Source organism: Cavia porcellus, unplaced genomic scaffold (genome assembly GCF_034190915.1).
Source record: "Cavia porcellus strain 051 isolate PalLab524CR breed Dunkin Hartley unplaced genomic scaffold, mCavPor4.1 scaffold_40, whole genome shotgun sequence".
Classification (NCBI taxonomy): Eukaryota; Metazoa; Chordata; class Mammalia; order Rodentia; family Caviidae; genus Cavia; species Cavia porcellus.
The window spans coordinates 4,685,270-4,706,567 of record NW_026947523.1 but is presented as its reverse complement, the minus strand read 5'-3'; the positions used below and the strand labels follow the sequence as shown (position 1 = coordinate 4,706,567).

Below are 21,298 nucleotides of genomic sequence, written 5' to 3'. Positions count from 1 at the left end.
CCCCGAGGGGTCAGGATGTGACCCCAGATCCCCGCCACAGCTGGGTCCACGGGACTGAGGGCATCCCGGGAGAGGTAGACACAGGCCCCACTGAACCTCTGCCAACCTCCTCCTCCCTCCCCCACCCCTTCCCCCTGCGTTCCCAGCAGGGCTTGCAGGTGGGAGGGGACACACACGGGGTGGGGGTGGGCAGTCTCGGGGAAGCCTGCGTGTGGGTGAAACTGCACAACTCTGCCTCGTCCAGACCCAGCACAGGCCTGAAACCCTGGATGGTGCACCCACAAGGGCCCCTGCCGTCCCGTTGCAAATTCCAGCACACACACTCCACAGATGGCAGGGCAGGTGTCTTTATTACAGAAGCAAGCAAGCACAGGGTGCCACGTGAGGTGCCCAGTCACATCCACACGGTACTAAAAATAGAAAAATAGAAAGGAAATTTCACAGAAAGCAGCCTCCCTCCCAGACACAGAAAAGGTGCCCCGGCCTCGGCCCAGCCTGGCTTCTCCTCAGATGGAGACTCAGCTCCTACCTGCACCTGCTTCACAGCCAGGGTCCCCCACAGGCGGCCTGCCCCGCCCGGATGGCGCCCGTCAGCAGCACCTCCCGCCTGGCCAGTTCCCCATCCTCCTCCAGCCAAACTCGGGCCAGAAAGGAAGCAAGTGGCAGGCAGCACAGCCGTGACCACTGCGCCAGGCATGGTGGACGGGGGCCTCAACTTGCAAAAGGAGTCTCGACGGACAGCGTCAGGCACGGGAGCAAACTCAGAAGCAAGGACCGGGACTTACAGAGCTGCTGTGCTACGCATAAGCCTTTCTCGCTGAAGTGTGCCACTGCTTCAGGGGACAACAGGAAGCCTGCGGGACCTGACTCCAGGCCGGGCGTCCGGGTGTCCATGCAGCAGCCTTTCCACTGTCTGCTTTTGGAGGCTCTGCCAGCAGGGGACCCTCGTGTGCAGGTAGAAGCTCCGGAGCGCCCCCTGCCGGAAGCCACAAGGACTGGACTCCAGCAGCAACACCCCTTCCAGCTCCCCGCACCCCACCCACCTCATCCCAGTTCTCACGGGGACCTGGAACCAAGGGGCAGCGCCAGGTGAGGCCTCAGGTGACTGACTGCCCAAAGAGGCACGGAGCTTCGCCCCAGGCGGTGGCTCACTCGTGCTGCCCCTCGGAACAGAACTTTTATTTGGTTTACTGATATTTATTTAGATTTCCATGAAAAGCTCTAGAAAATACAGTAAGTAGACGAGGTTGCCCAGGGCAGAGGCCAGAGCTGTCTGCGGAGGGCGCGACTCCCCATGGAGGCTGTATTTATAAGGTTGGTGTCAGACACGTGGAGACTTCGAACACTACGGGCGGGCGGGTGGGTGAGCCGCAGCGGCGGGCGGGAGCGGCACCCTCGGGCTCTCCGCGGGGTCCGCCCCGGCAGCTTCCGCGCTGCTCCAGGGTGTCCAGCCGGGAATAAACGAATGCATACAGGACGTTAGCGAGGAGGAGCGACGGGCCGCATGCAAGTTCCCACCTCCGTCATTATAAATAAAAGTCAAACGTGAGGTCGCACTTCCCCATCTTCTGTTTGTACACTAAGTCGAACTTCTCGTTCATGGAGACGGTGAAGATGTCCTTCCACAGCCCGACGCGCCCTGCAACACACCAGGGCCCACGCTGCAGCCATGGCCGCCGGGCTTGGAGGCGACCCAGGGCCCCGGGAGCTCTGGAAACTGCCACACCAGCCGCAGCCACGCCCCACAAGTGGGAGACCGGTGGGAGGGGCTCCCTGCGGTCCACGACAGAATCCCAGCAAGGGAGGGGCCTGCACAGCACTGCGGGCCGGGTGCTCGCCAGGCAGCACCTGAGCTATGGCTGCACATGGGCCAAGGCCCAGGACATGGACACGAAGACTTTTGCTCAACAGCCACCGAGGTGTCACTTGCCTCGGGGAATCTGAAAAAGAAAAATCAACCCCAGGACAGAAAATATCATGGCAAATGGAGAGGCAAAGACTTCAGCCTGAGCTCAAAATCCCCAGGCAAATTCAGTGCCCAGAACACTTAGGCCTGAGCAGGCGCTCTAAACTGGACGCAAAATGTGCCCTTAGCGACAACTCCCCGGCAGGCTCCGCAAGAGCAGACCGCAGGTGCAGGTGCAGGTGCAGGTGCAGGTGCAGGTGCAGGTGCTGGGCTATGGTGGCTTAGGAGGCCTTGGAGGGGAAAAAGGAGAGGCAAAAATGGCACCGGGACTGGGCATGCTGGTGCACACCTGTCATTCCAGCACTCTGGGAGGCAGAGCAGGATCCAAGTTTAACTCAAGCAACTTGGGAAGACTCTGCCTCAAAATAAAAATATAAAAACGCTTTGGATTCAACTCCAGGACCCAAAACAAAAGCCACCACCTGAAGATGTGGACCTGTCTTCTTTGTTAACTACAAAACCCCAGAGGGCCAGGTCCGAGCGCAATGGTGACGCGGGGCTTCCCACTTCCGGTCAGCCCTGCTCTGAGTTCCTCCGTGTCCGCCCCTCAGACTTCTCTCCACTGTCTGGCTGTGGCATAGCTCAGTGGTAGAGCGTTTGCCTAGTGTGCACCAGGCCTGGCGTTGCACCCCTAGTGCTGCCAACAACAAAAAAGGTACATTTACAAACCCTAGAAGCTCCTCAAGCTGGAGCTCCCACCCTGTTTCCTCTGACTTCCTAATGGTCCAATAAATCTGCTAATATGTTGCAAAACAAAACAAAACACAAACATAAACCCCACATTCATGCCTGGCAGCACCTCCGCTCCAAGCCTCGACATCTCCAGCCAGCGGGCGCCGGGCTGCCCGTCCTGGGAGCACCGGGCAGGGACGGGAAGGGAAAGAGCAAACGCTTCCTGCCACCCTCTAAGGGAGCCATGGGACAGGACCAGAGCTTCCAGGGAGGCACTTTGGTGACGTCCTGCAGCAGAGGCGGCCGGGCAGGGGAAGGAGGCACCCACCTGACAGAGGATTTGGACTCAGACAATGAACCGAGGGCAGGCAGTGCGGGCGGCCACCCGACCCTGCCCCTCTCAGCCCAGGGAGCTCTTCTGAGCACACAGGCAATGTGCTAAAAGGAAACAAAACCACAGAACTGAAATAAACAAAACCAAGGCAGACGATGGCAACACACAGGGGGGGGGGGCGCACATGGGGGGCGCTCCGGAGGGCAGACGCGAGGACGAGATGGGGCAAACGCCAAAGGAAAAACACAGACCGTAAATAATAGTGAACGCTGCTGAAGATGAGACAGAAAAGAACCCCCAAGGCATCCTGGCTTGGTTAACTTCCTCCTGCAGGAGGCCCCTGCATGTGACCTCACCTGTGGATAGCGTGGGCTGCCCCTGGGACGTGGACTGGCACGATGGCTGGGGGCCCAGCTCCGCCTCCCGCCGGGCACAGGCAGCAGAAGAGAGAGCCGCAGTTCCAGCCCCTCCTTTGACCTCACCCCGGGAACTGCCGCAGTTCCAGCCCCTCCTTTGACCTCACCCCAGGAACTGCCCACGCTCCTGGGGACCCGCTTCACGTCTGCACCGCACTGCTAATGCGAGTCACACGTTCCAAAGCTCTGTGGCCGCAGCTGTGGCCACAGCCACCATCCTGGAGACTTTAGTGCCCGGCTCCCTGCCAGTGGGCAGCATGGGATGCCACGTGCCCCTTAGGAGGTGGACAGCGAGAGAAGGAGAGAGGACCCTGGCCTGGAACCCTTTCCCTCTCTAACTGTGCACACCCACCGGCTGCTACAGGCCCCCAGGGTCCCTGCCTCCTTCCCGTGGGGCCAGTCGGGAGCTCCCTGCCCTGTTCCTACCCGCTCATCTGCCCCAGGCTGGCTCCTTCCCCGGCTGTGCAGCACACCAGAAGACAGCTCCTCCGGGAAAGCGAGGGGCCAGCGCCCCGCCCCGGGAGCAGCACGTCTGCTGCCACCACCACTCCTACCTCAGCCAGGAAGCTGCCCACCGAAACCCACGTCAGGCCTCACACGCTGGAACCCAGGGTGTCAAAGCTACCCCTGGCTGTACCCTGAGGACGCTGACCTTGGCCACTTCAGGTCCCTACTGGGAACTTGGCTCCAGCAGCCGCCCCTGGAGCGGCAACGCTGATCTCACTGAACGCTGGATACTAAGTGCCAGCGGGCGTGGGCTGGCTGGTGATCACCACGTCCCCGCCAAGCAGAGGGCACAGGCTAGCCAAATGCTGTGGTGAAGGGGAGAGAATGCCCAGAAGGCCTGAAGGTCCAATGGGGAAGGAAGCAGGCGCAGGCACGGCGGTCAGGTGGGCAGGGGCACTTACCCCGGCCCACAGGCAGGGCCTCGGCATTGCAGCACTGGTCCACTAGCTGGTGGCAGTGCTCGGTCAGGGACTCCAGCTGGGCCTTGTCACAGGACACACCCAGGAATCTGGCCAGCTGCTCCACCATGGTCACTAGGTCCTGGAAGACAAGAGCGGAGCACAAAGCAGCCGTCAGAAGCTGGGACAGGGCAGGCTGCCCGCCCTGAGCCGGCCAGCCCTTCCTTGCTGCGGGTTCCCAGAAGCCGCTTCCGCTCTCGGAGACCAATGGCAAAGGAGCAGACAAAGCCTCTGAGCAGGTCCCTGGTAAAGAGCCTGCTTCATGCACACAGCAGTGCCCACACCTAAAGGACACACGTTCCGGGAAGGCCGGAGGGCTGGCTCCGCTCTGGGTTCTCACAGGACCCATGTAACCCGAGATGGCCCCCACCTCTAATCCCATCCCTTGCAAGGCTAGGCAAGGATCACTCTTGAGCTCGAGGCCACCTCAACTGTGAGGATTCGTTTTTGCTTTTGTTTTGTCTTTTTTAAGACAAGATAGTGCGATGCAGTTCAGGCTGGCCTTGGTTGGGCTGTGTAGCCCAGGTTGGTCTTGAATTTTCAGCAATCCTCTGGCCTCAGCTTCCTGAGTGCTGGGATTACAGGAGTGCACCACCACACCCGGGTTGAACTGTGAGTTCTAACCCACCTGAACTGCACAGTGACAGACAGAGGAACAACGCAGAAGGGGAGGACACACGAGGCCCTGTTTTAAGAATGGGGAGGCCATGGGTCCTCCACCAACAGGCCTGGCCCAGCTGAGGCCCTGCACGTCAGCAGCCGTCCAAGACGCTGGGTGTTCACACATGAGCCTGCTGGGCCTGCACTGCCAGGGGCGGCGTGCTGACCTGGTGCAGGACAGTGATGGCAGCACATCAGTGTCCCCATGCGCGTGGCAAGCCCTAGGACCCCCCAGCCTCACAGCACAAAGGCCCTGCATCCTGCAAGCTCAGCCAGACACTTGCAGCACCAGTCAGTGCCACAGGGCACCCTTGAAGGCGGAGACCTGTGCTGGAGCAAAGGGATGGAGCGAGGGGCCGGATGCAGCTGTCCCGGTCAGGCAGGAAGGCACCAGCTCTCCCTGCCCGGCCCCGAAGAGCCGCTGCCCCCTCGGCCCGCACTCACCCGGTGCAGGTCCTCGTACTTGAGGAAGAGCACGTTGGCATCCGTGCGATGCTCCCAGAACTCCTGCACGTGCTCAAACCAGGAGCCGTAGCCCACTGCAGAGACAGGGGGTGAGATGGCCACACGGGGACACCCAGGCACCAGAAGAGCGCCCTCTGCCCAGGATGGGGGGCACTGCAGCAGGGAGGAGGGGACAGCCTGGTGCAGACCAGGGAGGGGCAGGCTCCTGGCTGGGTGCATGAGCCCAATCCGAGCCCCTCGTCGCTGGTGCACTAAGCACACATCTCCTGCCTGTGCCTGACTAGCCTCCAAGGACACGATACCCACAGTGCTGGGAGGGGACCTCAACAGGACCCAGCAAGGAGCTGGGCAGGAAGACAGTGACTCGGGGTAGGGGTGAGGGCAGGAGGGGTGAAGGCTCCGACAGCCGGGGCCACTGGAGGAGCGAGGTGGGCCTGCTGCATGTGGGTGTGCAGCACCAGCTCTGGAGACACCAGGGCTCTGGGTCCCCTCTGGACCCGGCATGTGTGCAGAAGGTGGTGACCAAGTCCTTCCACCATACCCACACTGCTCTGCAGGCCCCCTCTGCAGCCTGCGGCAGGCACAGTTCACCACAGAGCCGGCCTGGGGGCACATCCCCCACACTGCACAGGCCTCAGGGACCCTGCCCGGAGTACCCCACCCTGTATGTCAGCAGTCTGGGCACCCTGGCCCTCAACCCTGGAGAGGGTCTCTCGCATCCACACTGCCCGGCCCCTACCCCATCAGTGCTCTCCAGGTGTCAGCTCCTAGGTCCTCAGGACCCCGGGTAAGAGATGAGGCCTCTGTGATCCCAGGACCAGGCACAAGCTGGGGTCCGAGTGGCTCAATGTTAGTGGAGCACAGGAAGGACCTGGAACTGGCCCCTGGGGGGACCAGCCAACGTGTGTGGTGCCCTTGGCAAGCAGGGGGCAGGGTTCTGTGATGCGCTGAGCCCAGGAAGGAAGGGAGAGCCCAGCTGGGGCGCACTTAAGACCCAAGAGGGGCAGGGAGCAGCATGCCAGGCTCTAAGGACCAGCGCCCCCAGCCCGGCGCCCTCCTCTGAAGGTCAGCAGGGCCTGCCCCCTGGGAGCACTCACGCTTGTCATGCATGAACCGCCGGCAGAACTCCTGGAAGGTGCCCCGGTAGCTCATGGTCCGCAGCGAGCGGTGGAACTGGTAGTAGGACACCACCAGGTCCTTGGGGTTGCGCGCCATGTAGATGACCTGTGGGCGGCGGGGGTTGAGGACACCCTCCTGCCGGGCAGGCTGCCCCGCCCCGGGCTGGAGGTCACACTGTGATGCTGGTAACGAGGTCACAGGCCTTGGGAAGGTGCCACCCTTGCGGGAGTGAGCCCATCAGGAGAATGGGAGCCGGGACTCCTGCCTTTGGGGCACACTTGATGCACAGTCAGAGGACCCCTGCTAACAGAGGTGGGACACCCTGGACCCCTGACCCAGACACCCGGGCACGCAGAAGCTCTGGGGATGCAGTTACCTTGGAGTCGCCGTCGTGGAGGTCGGAGGGCAGGAAGCGATAGGGCAGGTGGCTCTTGATGAGGCGGGGAGACGTCAATTCCTGCAGGAGTTGGCAGGGAGGTAGGTCTGGGGGGGTGTGGCCATCACCCCTCCTCAGCCTGAGGAGTGCCCTCTCCCAGCCACAGCAATCTGCTCAAGACCAGAGCTGCTAATTGCCCTAAAGTGGCCAAGAGCGGCCACCAAGGAGGACCTGAGACCTGAGGGCTGCCAAGAACTGCCATGCAGGCCCAGCGCAGCCTTGGGACAGCCACAGTCTCCAGCCCCCGCCTGCGCTCTCTGCGTCACCCGACCCTCCACACGCAGCAGCCAGGGTGACCCCCAGGAAGCACCGGGCTCCCATGCTTCCAGCCCCTCCACTCAGAGCCCCCTTCCCTGACACCATGGGAACAAGCCCAGCCCTCCCCAGGCTGAGAGGACTTCCCATGGCTGTGACACCTTGATCCCGGCAGCTCCCTGCTGCCAGAGGCCAGGCCTCAGCACAGCTGCACGGCAGTCTGTGAGCGGCCCCCACGGGGCACAGTGGAGTGGCCATTGAGGTGCACCCAAGAAGCGGGGTGCAGGACCAGCTCACTCAGGAGGGGAGCTGCACAGGGTCCTCCCACCAGAACATGGGACAGGGAGGGGTGCTCAGAGCTGCTCTCCGCCCAGGCAGGCGCAGTCAGGGCAGCGCCAGGGCTACAAGGGCCTTCGAGGGGAGCGCGGAGGGGCAGGGTGACCACAGGGCTCCGGAGCACGCTTTGAGTTACTCCTGATGCCAGATATTTGACGACACACATCCAGCCCCCTCCTGAAACCCTCCCCAGTTCCCTGCCACTCACAGATAAAGACCCAAGCACCTTACACAAGGCTTCTTGGGAAGCCCCTACCCACCAGACGGGTCACCTGCACCCCAATCAGAAGCCACAGTCATGGTCCAGGCTTGGGCCTGTCAGTGGCTCTGCTAGCTATCTGGGGCTCCCCGTCCTGTGCCCACATAGCTCCTGAGCCCCTCCAGAAGGTGGAATGCTGGGGTTCCCAGGGACTGGCCGGGGGCCGGGTGCTGCCCCCGGTACCTTGATGATGTCCAGGCCGGGCTGTGGGTACTCCAGCACCGGGAGCTGCTCGTCGATGTTCATCAGGCCGATCTCATCGGGGTCGGCGCCCTGGCTCACCAGGTAGACCACCTCCTGAAGCAGGCTCGTGCCTACAGACAGAGGCCGGGGCTCAGAGGGACTGGCCCAGCCCCAAGGCGGGTGACAGTAATGGCCAAGGGTCGGCCACAGCCCATGCCCCAAGCCGCCCAAGGCCAAGGGGCCTCTACTTGAGGGGTCTGGCAGCTGGAGAGCATCAGAGCTGTTGCCTGGTGCCACCCCTTAGAAAGTGGCAACAGGGGTGCACCGGTCCCTGCCGGATGAGGGGACCTTCCCCTGGGAAGAGCGCACACTTCGGGCTCTGGGCTCACGGTCCCCAACCTAAAACCCTTCCCAGCTGTCTGCTGTTCACAAATAAAGGCCCAATTACCCCAGGCAAGACCTGAGGCCCCACCCTGGCCTCTGCCTGCCCATGCTTCCAACCGCAGGCATCTCCGCCACCAGCCTGCTGCCCTGGAGCCCAGGCACCAAGGCCACTGAAGACCTGCTTCCTACTCATATCCGTGTGCCTGGCCCCTTGCTGAGCCCTGGACCCACCCACCCTGCTGCACATAGCAGCCCCAGGCTGGCCAAGCAGCTCGGCCTACCACAGCCTACCAGGGCTACTCTGGGCACATCATTCACTTGGGTTCCCTTAGACCAGGTGGGTGATGGTGGGACTGAGGGAGCTGCCCAGAGCAAAGGCCACACTGCTGACCCCAGCCTGTCCAGGACCCAAGAACATGCTCAGCCCCACCCAGGCAGGTCCTGGTCCCCAGGCCCCCCAGTCACCACCTCCTCCCATGAGCTGAGTCCAGTCCTCCCTGAGGGCTCAGTAAGTCCTTGGCTGTCCCTCCTTGCCACCCAGGGGGCCTCACCCCGCCCACCCTGCAGCCCCACTCCGAGAACTCCAACAGGTACGCCCTCCGTTGCCACCATCGGGTATAGCCAGGAGGGGACACCTCACCTGCTTCCCACAGCACAGCGTCCTGGGCCCAGACACAAACGTCAGGCCACACCGCTGCCCACAGAAAGCCCTTGCACGGCCCAACTCTAGATCTGTCAGCCAGTCCACACTGGCCCTCTGGCCTGCTGGTCAGTGCACTCACCAGGCCCCTGCCCAGCCTGTCTTCCCTCCCTCGCCCCTTCCCTCCCTCCCTCCGTTCTTCCTGCCGTGCAGGTAAATGTCCCAGTGGCTCCTTCCCAGACCACCACTGTTGCCACAAGGACAGGGGCCGGCCCTGTGCAGCAGGACAGCCAGGTCGTCACCGCTCCCTGCACACCCCCTGGTCACAGCAGTCAGGGCGCCACCCAGAGTCCACTGGGGCATGGCACTGAATCGAGGCCGAGAAGCTCTTCTCGGCGGCGCAGGGGAGTCTGGGCCAGGCTGCGGAGCCCTTGGCATCCGTGAGCTGGGCACCACCATCCATTACAGGCTTCCGAGGCCCAGCTGTGCCAGAGGTCTCAGAGTCGGGGTGTGGCTGACATACTGCTCCTCTGGGTGGGCATCAGGGCAGAAGTCTCTCCAGGTGACATCGAGATCCTCTGTTCTAGGTGGTCCCCACCCCCACTGGTGCCACCCACAGCCCTCCAGGCCAACAGCCCAGAGGAGCTTCTCTGCAGACTAACATCTTCATCCGCTCACCCACTCCAACCCCACGCTTCCTCCATTAAAGGTTTAGCTGGAAGATACCACCTCGAGGGAGTCTACAGGAAGATGCTCTTGACCTGCAGACCCCCAGGGCCTCGCTCCAGTCCCTCCAGGTCCCTGCTGCCTCAGCACCTCTGTATCCCACCTTCCCAGCTGCCAGCCTCAGCAGAGGCCAACCAGGGCCCCAGGTAAAGAGGGGAGCGGACAGAGGGGGCAGGGCTAGGACCAGGCATTGGCTTCCCTAGGGCATAAAGCCAGCAGGCAAGACCTGACCAAATGACCAAAGATGATGACCTAGGGACAAAACTGATAACCACCTGCTCACCGGCCCCCTTCCGGGCAGGCTTCTATGCACCCCAAACCCAAGACCCAGTGTGGCTCCGGAGCCAGTCAGCCTGGCCTCTGCAGGAGCTTCTGCTGAGAGCCTGCAGAGCTCTCCCCGCTCTGTATCCAGCTGCCACCACCTGTCCCTCACCTGTCCACTACACAGCCCGCCCAGTCCTTCTGCTCCTGCTGGCTCCCTGTGCCCAGGGCTCTTGTGACTCCAGCAATGGAGCCTTGCAGGGGCCCCAGCTCTAGCAGGTCTCCTCCTGCCCCCTGAACCCACAGCCCATGGGCCTCAACACATCTGACCAGCCTGGACTGGACCTGGGAGTCCCTGCCCCCAGGAAGCCTTCCCTGGCACCCCAAATCTGGATTGGAGCCCTTCCTGACCCCTTGGGTCTAGAACGCCTGGTTCTGTGTCACCTAGTACCTGAGTGGAGGAGGCCTGGGGAAGGCAGAAGCTGGTCACCTGAACCTGGAACAATGGGCACGGGGCACGGTGCCCCTTTCTGAAGACTCCTACTCCTCTCCCGGGCACCTGGAATGCTGGCCACCATGTGGTCACAACAAGCCTGTGATGCATCCTCCACCCTCCCCTGGCATGTCAAGCCCCTGGCAGTCCCAGGAAAGATGTGTCCCAAGCTCTGAAGCACAGCTCTGTGCACCTGTGTTCTGAGCCCTCGAGCACGGGATGGGCCCCCCACAGGGAGCCTGCCGCCCACTAATGGACAGAAGTGGTAGGCAGCTCCTGCGGCAGACCTCACCAGAGCCTCACAGGGAGGGAAGGCTGGGAACCTGTCCTGCCACTGACAGGTTCCAGGCACAGGGGGTCACAGCACAGGGTCAGGGATGGGCAGTGGTGCCACACAGCATCGGGGGCCCAGATTCCAAAAGGGTCAGGTGGGGCAGGAGCAGGCAAGGGCAGAGGTCCTCGGAGACCCATCAGCTGCAGCAGCCCCAGGACAGAATGGGCAGGGACACCCAAAAGGTACCAAGGCAGGTGCAGGTCGCAGAGGAGAGCGGCAATGCGCCGCAGATCCCGCCTCTGAAAATCTGGCCTGCTATACACACTGCAGGGCCCCCACGCGGGCTAAGCCGGTAACTCAAGCTGCGAGGACCCTGCGCATGCGCACAACCAACGCCAGCACCGTGGACACAGCCTGCTTCCGCGACCTACTAGCGGCACGCAGGGCGCTCTGACCCTGCCCCACCGCCAATTCTGCAGGAGCTGTCCAGCGAGTCTGGGTGCAGTCTGTCAACCCCCCTGGAGCGCTGCAATATCCCCCTGGAACTGGGCAGACGCAAGGCACGTTATTCTGGGGCCAGAGGCAGTCAGAACCGGGCCTGGAACATGAGGTTCCCTGTGACTCTGTGTATATTATTTACCAAAGTCAGGCTCGCGGCAGTGTGAAAAGCCGGAGTCCTGCCTGGCACAGAGCAGAGGCCCCCAGGCCCCTCCTGCTGGGCCCGGCCCCCAGGGACACAGCCTCACTCCCCTCATCCCCCAGCCTCCGAATGAGGAGCTGGCGACTTTACTCAGGATCGGAGCAGCTGAGGAAGACGAGGATGCAGCCGGGTGCTTCCCTAGACACATGCGTGTGCATGCGACGCACAAACACACACACACTCTTTCCCCTCCGCATCACCGGGTAGTCACGGCACGAGTCCAAGCTGGGCCTCTCTGAGTGCTTTCTGGGCTCCCCGTGGGGGACCACACTTCCTGCCCCTTCTGTCCTGGGCAGACAACCCCACTGTTCACCTGCCTGCTCGCCCGCATCGCTGCTAAGGACCTGAGTCTTTAACAGACGAACCCTGCTGGACAGCAGCTGGCCTCTCCCTGGAGGGCCGCCTGAAGCCTGGACCGTGCTGAGCCTGGTAAGGTGCCTTTTCCTACCCACACCGATGGGAAGGCTCACTGACAGGCGCCCTGAGAGACTAGGGAGCGGAACAGAGCCCGAGGGCTACAGCACACTGCAGAGACCCGAGGGCATGCGCCTGCTCGCTCCGCTCTCCTTCATTCCAGGAGCACTGAAACCAGGGTGAGGGGGCCCCTTACCCCTGGGGACCCGCCCCACCTCCCCATCCCCTCCGGTGACCCGCCTGTTACCCACCACAGACACACAGCGCCCGCTATCTTCCTGGGCCAGCCTGGCCTTGGATGGGCGGGTCTTCACCTGGACTGCGCCTCTCTGGCGCCCCTGGTGGTCGGTGACAGGCATGACGGCGGCGTCTCGCTTCCCGCTAGACATCCTCCTCACCACCACCTCCGGCTGGAACACCCGGAGCCCCGGTGCAAGGCTGCTAAGACCCAGCCCTCCACAGCTCCTGAGCTTCGGTGTTCTCCTGCCTCCCCCTTACCACTAGGATTGAACCCAGGGCCTTTGCACTGAGCTTCGTCTCCACCTGTATTTTTACTTTTTTATTCTGAGACAAGGTCTCAATTGCTGAGGCTGGACTGGAACTTATGACCCTCCTGCCCCAGCCTCCCAGAGCACGAGGATCACTGGTGTGCACCACTGTGGCGCAGGGCCACGGCGGCGCGGGCCTCAGCACTGTCTCCTCCCTGCTGCGCAGGGCTCTTGGAAGGAGGGACTCTTCTATGGAGCTCAAGCCCCACACCTGAGGCCCGGAAATCCTGGCTCCACCCACTATTCTCTTCCCCACTCTCCGTCCTCTGTCTGGGACTCTGAGGTCAGTCTTCTAACCATCTTTTTGCCCCTATTTGCCACTGTTCTGTGAAAACTTGTTTTCCAGGGTATTTGCTCAGCCTGACACCCACACTTTCCCATCGAGGGCCCGGGCTCCAGCTCCCGTTGCCCTGCTCCTGACCTCAGGGCCCTTCCCTCCTCCTGCGCTCCTGGGCCAGGGTGCCAGGGTGGTCCCCACCCCTCCCTGGGCTGAGGCGGAGAGGGTGGGTGTGGTCTGACTCCCCTCCGTCCTCTCCGTGTCTGTCTTTGTCTGCAGGTCTCTGTGCTTTGGCTCCAGACCTCCCTGCCTGGCCCAGCTCTGGGACACATGGGGTGGCAGGGCAGTGGGACCCATCAACTCAGAGCCATAAGGGTACATCAAGTCCCAATCTGTGCTCTGGAGACAACAACCCTGATGCCCAGTGCAGGCTGGGGCTGAGGTGAGGATCCTGTGGGCCAAGACTTCCCACCCAGAGTGCAGTTTCCACAAGACCCCCTACTTCCTTTACCCACACTCTGCACCCCAGGAACCACAGCTCTGCGTCAGCGTCCCCATGAAGAGCCCTCCCGCTGGCTGGAGCCCCCAGCAGAGCAGCCTTCCCATCTGACTGCTGCAGGGCAGGAGCAGGAAGAGTTCCTGCCCAGGGCCATCTCCCTGCAGGCACAGGGCCTCCTGGCCACTGCACTCAGCTCCGAAACCGCTCCTGCAGAGCTTCCTACTCCTCCCTTCACTTTAGTGAGCAAGAGCAAGCAGTGTGAGCACACACGGTCACTTGCCCCGTGCAGTCACCACACTGCAAGCCTGGAGGGGCAGCAAGCATCCTCCCGCTTCCTGGGGACAATGGCAGCTGCACGTCCAGTCCAAGGCAGAGCTGGCCTGATGATGGGAGGTGTCCTCGGGAGCTCCCGCCCTTCTGGGGGAGTCCTCGCCCCTTGTGTCCCTTGGAAGAGATGGGCTTGGCTGCTGTCCCCACCCATGGCACTCACAACCACAGCAGCTCTCTGTTCTCAGTCCCTGCCAGCAGAGGAGGCCAGGATGCCCCAAGCACAAAGGGCAGCTCCTGGTCATCCAGCTGGCTACTGGATGCAGTTGGCCACGGGGACAGTGCAGCTCACGGCGCCTGCCAGCCCTGACAGTCATAGCCCCAGTGCCTGCCAGGGAAACGCTTACCAAGGCTTCTTAGACTTCCCAATCCGGACTCACAACTGCCTCCAGGGACTGTCACCATCTCAGCTTACTGCCCTCCCAGAGGCGGGCCCAAGGCCAGGGGCCAGCACACAATGACCCAGCACCCAAAACTGTGCCTGATTGCAGAATGGGAGCACTTTACAGGCACACACACACACAGGAACAGAGTGCAAACACACGCAGGTACACACCCACATACACACCTCACATGCAGATGAAAGGTGAGAGCAAAGCACAGTGAAGGGGACGCAGACTCGCCCAGCAGAGCAGTCAGCGCGTCTGAAGCCTGCTCGCGGTCATCACCCAGAACAAAACACAGAGAGGAAGGCTGAAAAGACAGCAAGACTCCTGGGGGTGGCCCAACATCCAGGTCCAGAAGCCACAGCCGAGAGAGAATATTCCTGCTCCCAGCACTGGGCAAGCTGTGAGTTCAGGGCCAGCCTGGGCTACAAAGTGAGCTCAAGGCCAGCCTGAAGTGCATGGCGAGACCCTGTCTCAAAGATAAAAACAAACAAACAACAACAAAAAAAAAGGAGAGAGAGAGAACGAGCACAAAAATGTCTGAAGAGCTCATGGATGAAATTTCTTTTAAAATAATGAAAGGCATCAAACCACAAACCCATGAAGCTCAGCGAATCCTGAGCAGGATAGTTAACTACACTGAAAAATCAAACGTACAGCGAAAGCCTTCGCCTGACTCCAGAGCGATCAGAGGACACTGCTTCCTGTCCCCTGCCAAGTCCCCTTCCTAGGCTTGCTCCTCTCCACCGTCCACATGTAACAGGGGTCACCAAGACACCCTCATGCGGGACTCCTCCTGTGCCTCCACCCCGCCTTCACTCCACACCAGCAAGGGACCAGGGACTCACTGTAGGGGCCAGTGGCCACCAGCCTGCAGTCCACGCATGTTCCGTCTTTCCAAGCACAGGCCTCCTGGCCAGGCCCTGTCATTCCCCAAACACAGAAGCCCCTGCTGGATCAGCAGCAGACACACAAAGAAAGCAGGAATACCGCATAGCCTGGAACCCCTGCACTCAGCGTCCCTGTGTCCATCTGACTCCCCGCTGCCCCACGAATGAGGCCTGTCAATCGGTCCCAATCCTCTCACTCAGGGACCAGGGCCCTGCAGAGGCCCAAGTAATGGGCAGAATCAGCCCCGAGGCTCTGCTCCAGCCCCTCCCACCCAGTGCGGAGGAGCCTCCCTGCTTTCACCAAGGAGAACCCCCATTTGCACTTCCGGTTGGGCTGGATGGAAGGGAAATGGAGCCACCGCAGCAGCCCTCTGGCCAAGCAGGCACACACAGCGTCCTGAGGCTGATGCAGACCTGCTGAGACTCTAGGGCTCCGCCCTAGCAGGGACCAGCACCTGTGAGCAAGCCCATGCCCCAACTGCCCTGAACCAACCACACACAGCTCAACCACACACTGAGGGCCAAGAGACTGCAGGAAGCAATGAGCACGGCAGGGCATGGGTGCGCGTGCCTGCAACCCCAGCACCCGGGAAGCTGAGGCAGGACTGTGCGTTCAAGCCCAGCCTGTACAACTCAACAACTTAGCAAGACCTTTTCAAAATAAAAAAACAAGTGTGCAGTCAGAGCTCAGTGCAAAGGCCCTGGGTTCAATCCTTGGTACTGCGCATGCACGAAAGGACCAGGAACACAGAGGCTGCTGGACACTGCATCGGGCTGCACTGCTGTCTAGCAGAACCCAGCACTGACGGAATAGGCCCGCTGCTATGCTGCCCTGCACAGTGCACACGCGGGCCTAGAACGCGGAGAACCCTGCACATTGTGCATGCGGGGCCCCTCCCAGTGAGCGCTCCTGTAGAACTGCGTTACAGGAGAGGTCCACGCATGCGCACTGACCAGGGCGGAGCCCCCAGCACTCAGACTCGGTAAGCAGCCATAGGCGTAACCATCTCGAAAGGGCTAAGATCCCCCCAAGCCTAGCCCCTCAAAGGATCCAGTGCTGGAGACGGTTTCCTGGGTCCTCTTCCAGGGTGCAAGGAGGACGGAGGGCAGACTTGGGGCCGCTCCGGCAGCCCCTGCAGCAAATTGCGCCATGAACTTCACAGCAGGGCAGGAGAGACAGCATTCAGCTGTACCGGGGGCTGGGGAGGCAGCTCCTGAGGACATGGCGTGCAGTGCCAGCCCTTCCACGGCAAGGATGAGGTCAGAAAGAATGAGCAGAAGGCTCTGAGATCTGCACCTGCACGCACAGCTCCCCCTCCGAGCCCCGGACAGCTCCCAGGCCCTAGGCCAGCTCAGCTCTGCCCGGAACAGCTGCAGGAGCTCAGCAAGTCACTACAACCCCACAGCCTTCGTCTCCCCATCTGGGAAATGGGGACGCTGCCCTGTCCCTCCCCTACTCTTCCTTGGATGCTACAGGGCATGGGGCGTGCAGAAGGCCGGCTGCGTAGTTAGTGACCGCATTCGCCCTCGCCTGCAGATAGTTCTAACAAAACGGCCCTTGGGCTGCCTGCTGGGGCCCTCACGTGTCCAGGTAAGAGGTAGAGGCCTGGCAAGAGAGGACGGAAGGAGACACAGTGAGAGGTGAAGGCCACATTCTCTGAAGTTCTGCAAAGGTGGCTCCTGAGGTGCAGTGTGCAAGGGCTCTCTGAGCCATCACTGGTCTCCACTGTGGAGAAGAGGGTTACGGTCCCTGTTCTTATTAAAGCCCAGGTACCTGTCTGTCTATCTCGGAAAGGTGGGAGCTGCGAACAAGATGTGACTATTGGTTATCCAGGAGACTTCCTTAGGATTCAGCCCCACCCCTCAGCCAGGGACTCAGGAAGCTCCCCAGGAGCCCACACATCCCAGTTCCAGTTGGAAGCTCCCGCTAGGGGAGCACAAGCACCTGGTCACTAGGCCGTGCAGGCGCCTACTCAGGCTCTGGCTCCTCCCACAACAGAGGTGCAAGACAGGACCATGGTTGCCATCCACAACTCCAGGACCCTATCAGCCTGGAATCGAGTTTTTGGGATTCACATGGAGGCAAAGCCCGCCCTGAACCAACACCACACTCCTTTTGGCCTTCCTTTACCCCACTTCAAGTGCACAGTCTATATTTTAAATCGAACAAATGTGTGTCACCCAGCCTGACCCAGCACGACCCAGCAGGGGCTCAGTACAGGGACACCTGTGCCAACTGTTTCTCTAAAAGCCAAATTCTCCTTCCCACCCCTGGGATCCCTAGGGCTGGGACAAGGAGCTGCAGACGGCCATGGAGGTCAGTCTCTGGCCACGGCAAGTGTCTCATGTTAGTCTCCTTCCGTTCTCCCTTCCCTCAGGTCAGCCCAGCAGGGCACATGAGCTCCAGGCTGCAGGCTGCCACACCGGACCAGGGTTTCTTCCTCCTCCAAGCGTGACACCCCTGGACCTTTGTGCGGGCCCCCAACTCTCCACTGAGGCTCCCTACCCAAGCTTCCTCAGGGTCAGGCCGGGTCTGCTCTTGGTGTCTGGGCTCCACACAGTACAATAGCTACACCAATAGCCTTCTCCCACAGCTGGTCCAACACGGGGACCGTAAAGCCATCCAGACACCTCTGTACTCAGACATCTCCCTCCAATTCTGGGGTGACAAGGGGCCCTCCGGGGCACATCTGGAGAACAGCAAAGCTACTTCTCTTCCCCACAAACCTCAAAGGAGCCCCACAGTCCCTGTTCCCATCGTGCCCTCCAGCAGGAATGCAGCCACCGCTCCCACAGGGCTTCACAGGCCACTCGCCATGGGTGACCTTGGGCCAACTACCCCCTGCTCAGAGCCCTGGCGCCTGGACTGGGAAGGGGAGACCACCATCTCCACCATTCACGGGAACTGCGGACGCTGACGTCAGTTAATGCTGGGCAACGGAAAAGCCTGGGCTCCTGCCCGGTCATGGAAGAGCCCTGGAAGGAGGCACCGGGCAGGGCAGGCACAGGGGCCAGGGCTGGTCCTTCCCCCCGACCCGGCCCCCCGAGTCCACCCTGGAAAACGGGCCCGTTCTTTGGGTCCCTCTTCCCGAATCAGCACCAGGACGCTGCGCTGCCCAGAGGCTGGCCCGGATTCGGAACAGAGAGGTTCGGTGACCCGCCCAAGGTCACACAGCCGCCAGGTACGGGAGGGGAAAAGGGGATGGATGGGGCCGTCCCCCGGGGACCCCGCGAAGGCGGGCTGGACCCGAGGCCTCCGGCCCCGGCTTCCGCTGCGGGCCGGCCCTCCCCTTCTGGTTCCGCGGGCGGTGGCCCGGCGGCGGGCGCGGCTCACCGGACTTGGGATAGGTGACGATCCACACGTCGCTCGGCCGCACGGGGAAGTTGGCGATCTCCTCCATCTTCCCGCGGCAGAAGGGCGGCAGCCGCACGCCGTGGAACTCGAAGTACTTGCTCTCGAACTCCCCCGGGGTGCTGGGGGTCTCGGCCTCGCTCTCCGCCATGCCGCCGCCCCGCGCCCCTCACGGCCCCCGGCGGCCGCAGCTCCGCAGGCGTGACGTCACGGCGCCGGCGCGCGGGGGCTCCGCTCCGCGGCGTGACGTCACGGCCGCGCCCGACGCACGCCGGCCGCCGCGCGAGCATGACGTCATGGCGCCGCGGCACGCCCCGCCCCGCCCCGGCCGGCGACACGGCCTGCAGACCCCACACATCTGGTGAGTTTGCTCCTGCGCTCTGCAGGTATCCAGGGCGCACCTGGCTGCACCCCGCACCACCCCGCGCCGCCCCGCGTTCCCGAGACTCCTCAAGGAGAAAGAGAAGTCCGAAGCCTGGCCCTCCTGGACCTGCATTTGCAGATCACCGAGATAATTTCATAAGGTCATGATAGGTGACAGAATAAGTCCTCTAGTGACCCGGGAGCAGAAAGGGTCTGGAAATGCAGGTTCCAGGGTCACCCCCAGAACCTCAGAGCGTGCCTGTGTCTAGCTAGTAAGACGCTTAGGGTGCAGACCATAAGTTGGGAACAACCAGATTTTACAGGGAGTTTAGTGAAGCCTGTTGTCAGATCACTCACTCGACAAACAGATATTTACACAAACCCACTAGGAGGACGACAAGATGAAAATAATCCAGTCATAGCCGGGCGTGGTGGCTCACGCCTGTGATCCCAGCAATCCCAGCACTCAGGAGGCTGAGGCAAGAGGATCGCCACGAGTTTCAGGCCAGCCTGGGCTACGTAATGAGACCCTGTCTGAAAGAAAAACGAAAAAGAATACAGTTGTGATCTGAGTATCTGTGGCTTAGTGTCTTGAGCCATAGAAAGGGAATATAACCCTTGTCACCAGGTGGTGTACCTGGAGGAATCGAAGGACTCTTCACTCTGAGGACTCTGCTGAGATCAGATGTCCAACACCTGTGCCTGTAGAGGGGCTCAGGGCCACGTGTGTACAGTGGGCAGGGAGGAAGCAGCAATTATCCCTGACTAGAAAGCTTGTCGCTGTCTTTCCAAAAAGAAAAAGAATATTCCAGTGGTGCAGATATTAGGGTAGTGACAAAAGTATATCTAGTCAAAGACCATAGAAAGAGTTATATTCAGCAGAGTTGATGATTCTTAACAGAGTGATGAACAAGTAAGCCAAACACAAAAGATATGTTTTATGATGGCATTTATACACAGCTCAGGGACCAGCAAAACCAATTGTTTGTTGGGGTCTGTACCTAGGTCCCCCAAACCCACAAACGGATGCACGGCAAAGACTCAATGGAATGAGGCATGCGGCATGGTCTTTAGAGCTGCAGGAGTCAGATCCTTGGCAGAGCTAGAGCCGGCCCGCTGACTGACAGCCTATATTTAATCAGAACAAGCAAGGAGCTCAGTGGACAATGGAGGAAACCTGAGCGGGATCTTGGGAGGGGTTCAAGGACCCCTCAGAGCGACAGAGGATGCTAATTAAGGGACACTATGGAGAAAGTCCCCAGGGGGCCTCAGCTGTGGCCTGTCTTGCGCCCTGAGGTTTCTCCTAGTTCTCAGTTTAATCATGCCCGAGCCACAACCTGGGCATGTATTCAGCTTCAACAGCTCCAACAATCTGTAATGAGAGAAAACAGCATAGTGTTAACTGGGGACAGGTATGAGGGCCCCAAACTTGAGGTCAGTGCTGTGTGGTCCTGACCATTTGTCTTTGAATTTGTATTTTGTCAGTGGAATGAGGGAGGTTGCATCTAGGACTCAGGGTCTCGGCGCAGGGCCAGCTCCACCTGCTGGCTTTCAGAGCAAGCTCTTGCCCCGCTGTCCCATCCTGCAGTTAGTTTCCATCCGTGCCTCTTTCCTTTCCCTTACCCAGTGCCTAAAGGGATCTGGGCACAGCCTGCAAGGAAACCTTGGTTCATAGTCATCCCATGGTGGCCTCTAAGAGCGGGGCCCAGCCAGAGCACTGCAGCACACTTGGTGAGTTAGCAGTGGGGACTCTTACCCCAATGCGGGCCCTGGTTCGTGGGGGAATGCAGTGCAGTGCCCTCTGCATGGTGGATCCATGGGAGGAGGAATTTCTGGTCTTAGTTCTCTGCTCCCAGACAGGATGTGCTGATCCCATGGGTAACAGGAAGAGGAAATGACAACTAGTGGGCTGCGTTTGGAATCATGGGGCAGGAGCCCCAGGCACCCCATGAGCACCCCAGAGCACGAGAGAGAAACATGAAACGGCGAATAAAAGTGCCACAACACTGAGGTAGAAACAATGGAAGACATTGAGGGCGGAGGGGAATTCATGGATCAAAGCAGCGCTTCAGTGGAAGGTCTTCACTTTTTTCACATAAAACCTCTGATAGAGCCGGGCATTTAGCTCAGTGGTATGAGTGCCTGCCTGGCAAGCGCGAGGTCGTGAGTTCGATCTCTGCTATAAAAAAAAAAAAAAAAAAAAAAAAAAAAACATAGAAAGCACCTGAGAATCTATGAAAAGACACTGCGACTATTAACTTTAGTGAGATCAGACCATGAGACCAACCAAAAAATATACTCCTATTTATCCATCCTAGCGCCAAACAAATGCAAATCTAAAATTTGAAAATGTTTGCAATAGCATCAGAATATAAAGACTTAGAATAAATTTAAGAGAATATGTACAAGGTTTTTGTATCAAGAACTATACAATGTTGATGAGTGAAATTAAAAAGCTACAGAAATGGAAGGATGGACCAGGTTCTACAGTACCTGCTCCCCTCGAATGTTGATTCAGTGCCATCCCAAGCAGAAGCCCCGGGTCGTCTATAGAAATTGATGGCATGGTTGAGAAGACAAAAGAATTCTGAAAAAAGGTAAAGTCGGAGGACTCACCGCACCTGATTTCAAAACTTACTAAAAAAAAAAAGAGGTAATTCAAGACTGTGCAATTGGCAGAAATGTGACCGTGCAGATC

At 60.3% G+C, this 21,298-nt stretch overlaps 1 protein-coding gene across 2 annotated transcripts; it reads right to left on the bottom strand.

Annotated features, from left to right (window-relative positions):
* Nucleotides 1–331: 331 nt before the first annotated feature.
* Sult4a1 (sulfotransferase family 4A member 1) lies at nucleotides 332–18,477 on the bottom strand. Of its 2 annotated transcripts, XR_010045800.1 has the most exons (8): nucleotides 18,220–18,477; nucleotides 8,067–8,197; nucleotides 6,974–7,054; nucleotides 6,576–6,702; nucleotides 5,458–5,552; nucleotides 4,297–4,435; nucleotides 2,967–3,076; nucleotides 332–1,639 (listed from the first exon to the last, which is right to left on the bottom strand). XR_010045800.1 is itself a non-coding variant. In XM_023565277.2 (7 exons), exons 1-7 carry the CDS (start codon nucleotides 18,386–18,388, stop codon nucleotides 1,527–1,529), a joined length of 855 nt encoding a protein of 284 aa, XP_023421045.2. In that variant the 5' UTR covers nucleotides 18,389–18,475; the 3' UTR covers nucleotides 332–1,526. The 2 variants fall into 2 exon arrangements, 1 of the variants encoding a protein (XP_023421045.2); XM_023565277.2 differs by lacking the exon at nucleotides 2,967–3,076 and having other exon boundaries at nucleotides 18,220–18,475.
* Nucleotides 18,478–21,298: the final 2,821 nt, after the last annotated feature.

Coding starts and splice junctions, on each gene's coding strand:
- Sult4a1 (XM_023565277.2), bottom strand. CDS start 18,388: ATGGCGGAGAGCGAGGCCGAGACCCCCAGCACCCCGGGGGAGTTCGAG. Junction 7,055..8,066: donor CCGGCCTGGACATCATCAAG/GTACCGGGGGCA, acceptor CAACTCCTGCAG/GAATTGACGTCTCCCCGCCT. Junction 1,640..4,296: donor GGCCCTGCCTGTGGGCCGGG/GTAAGTGCCCCT, acceptor GGTGTGTTGCAG/GGCGCGTCGGGCTGTGGAAG.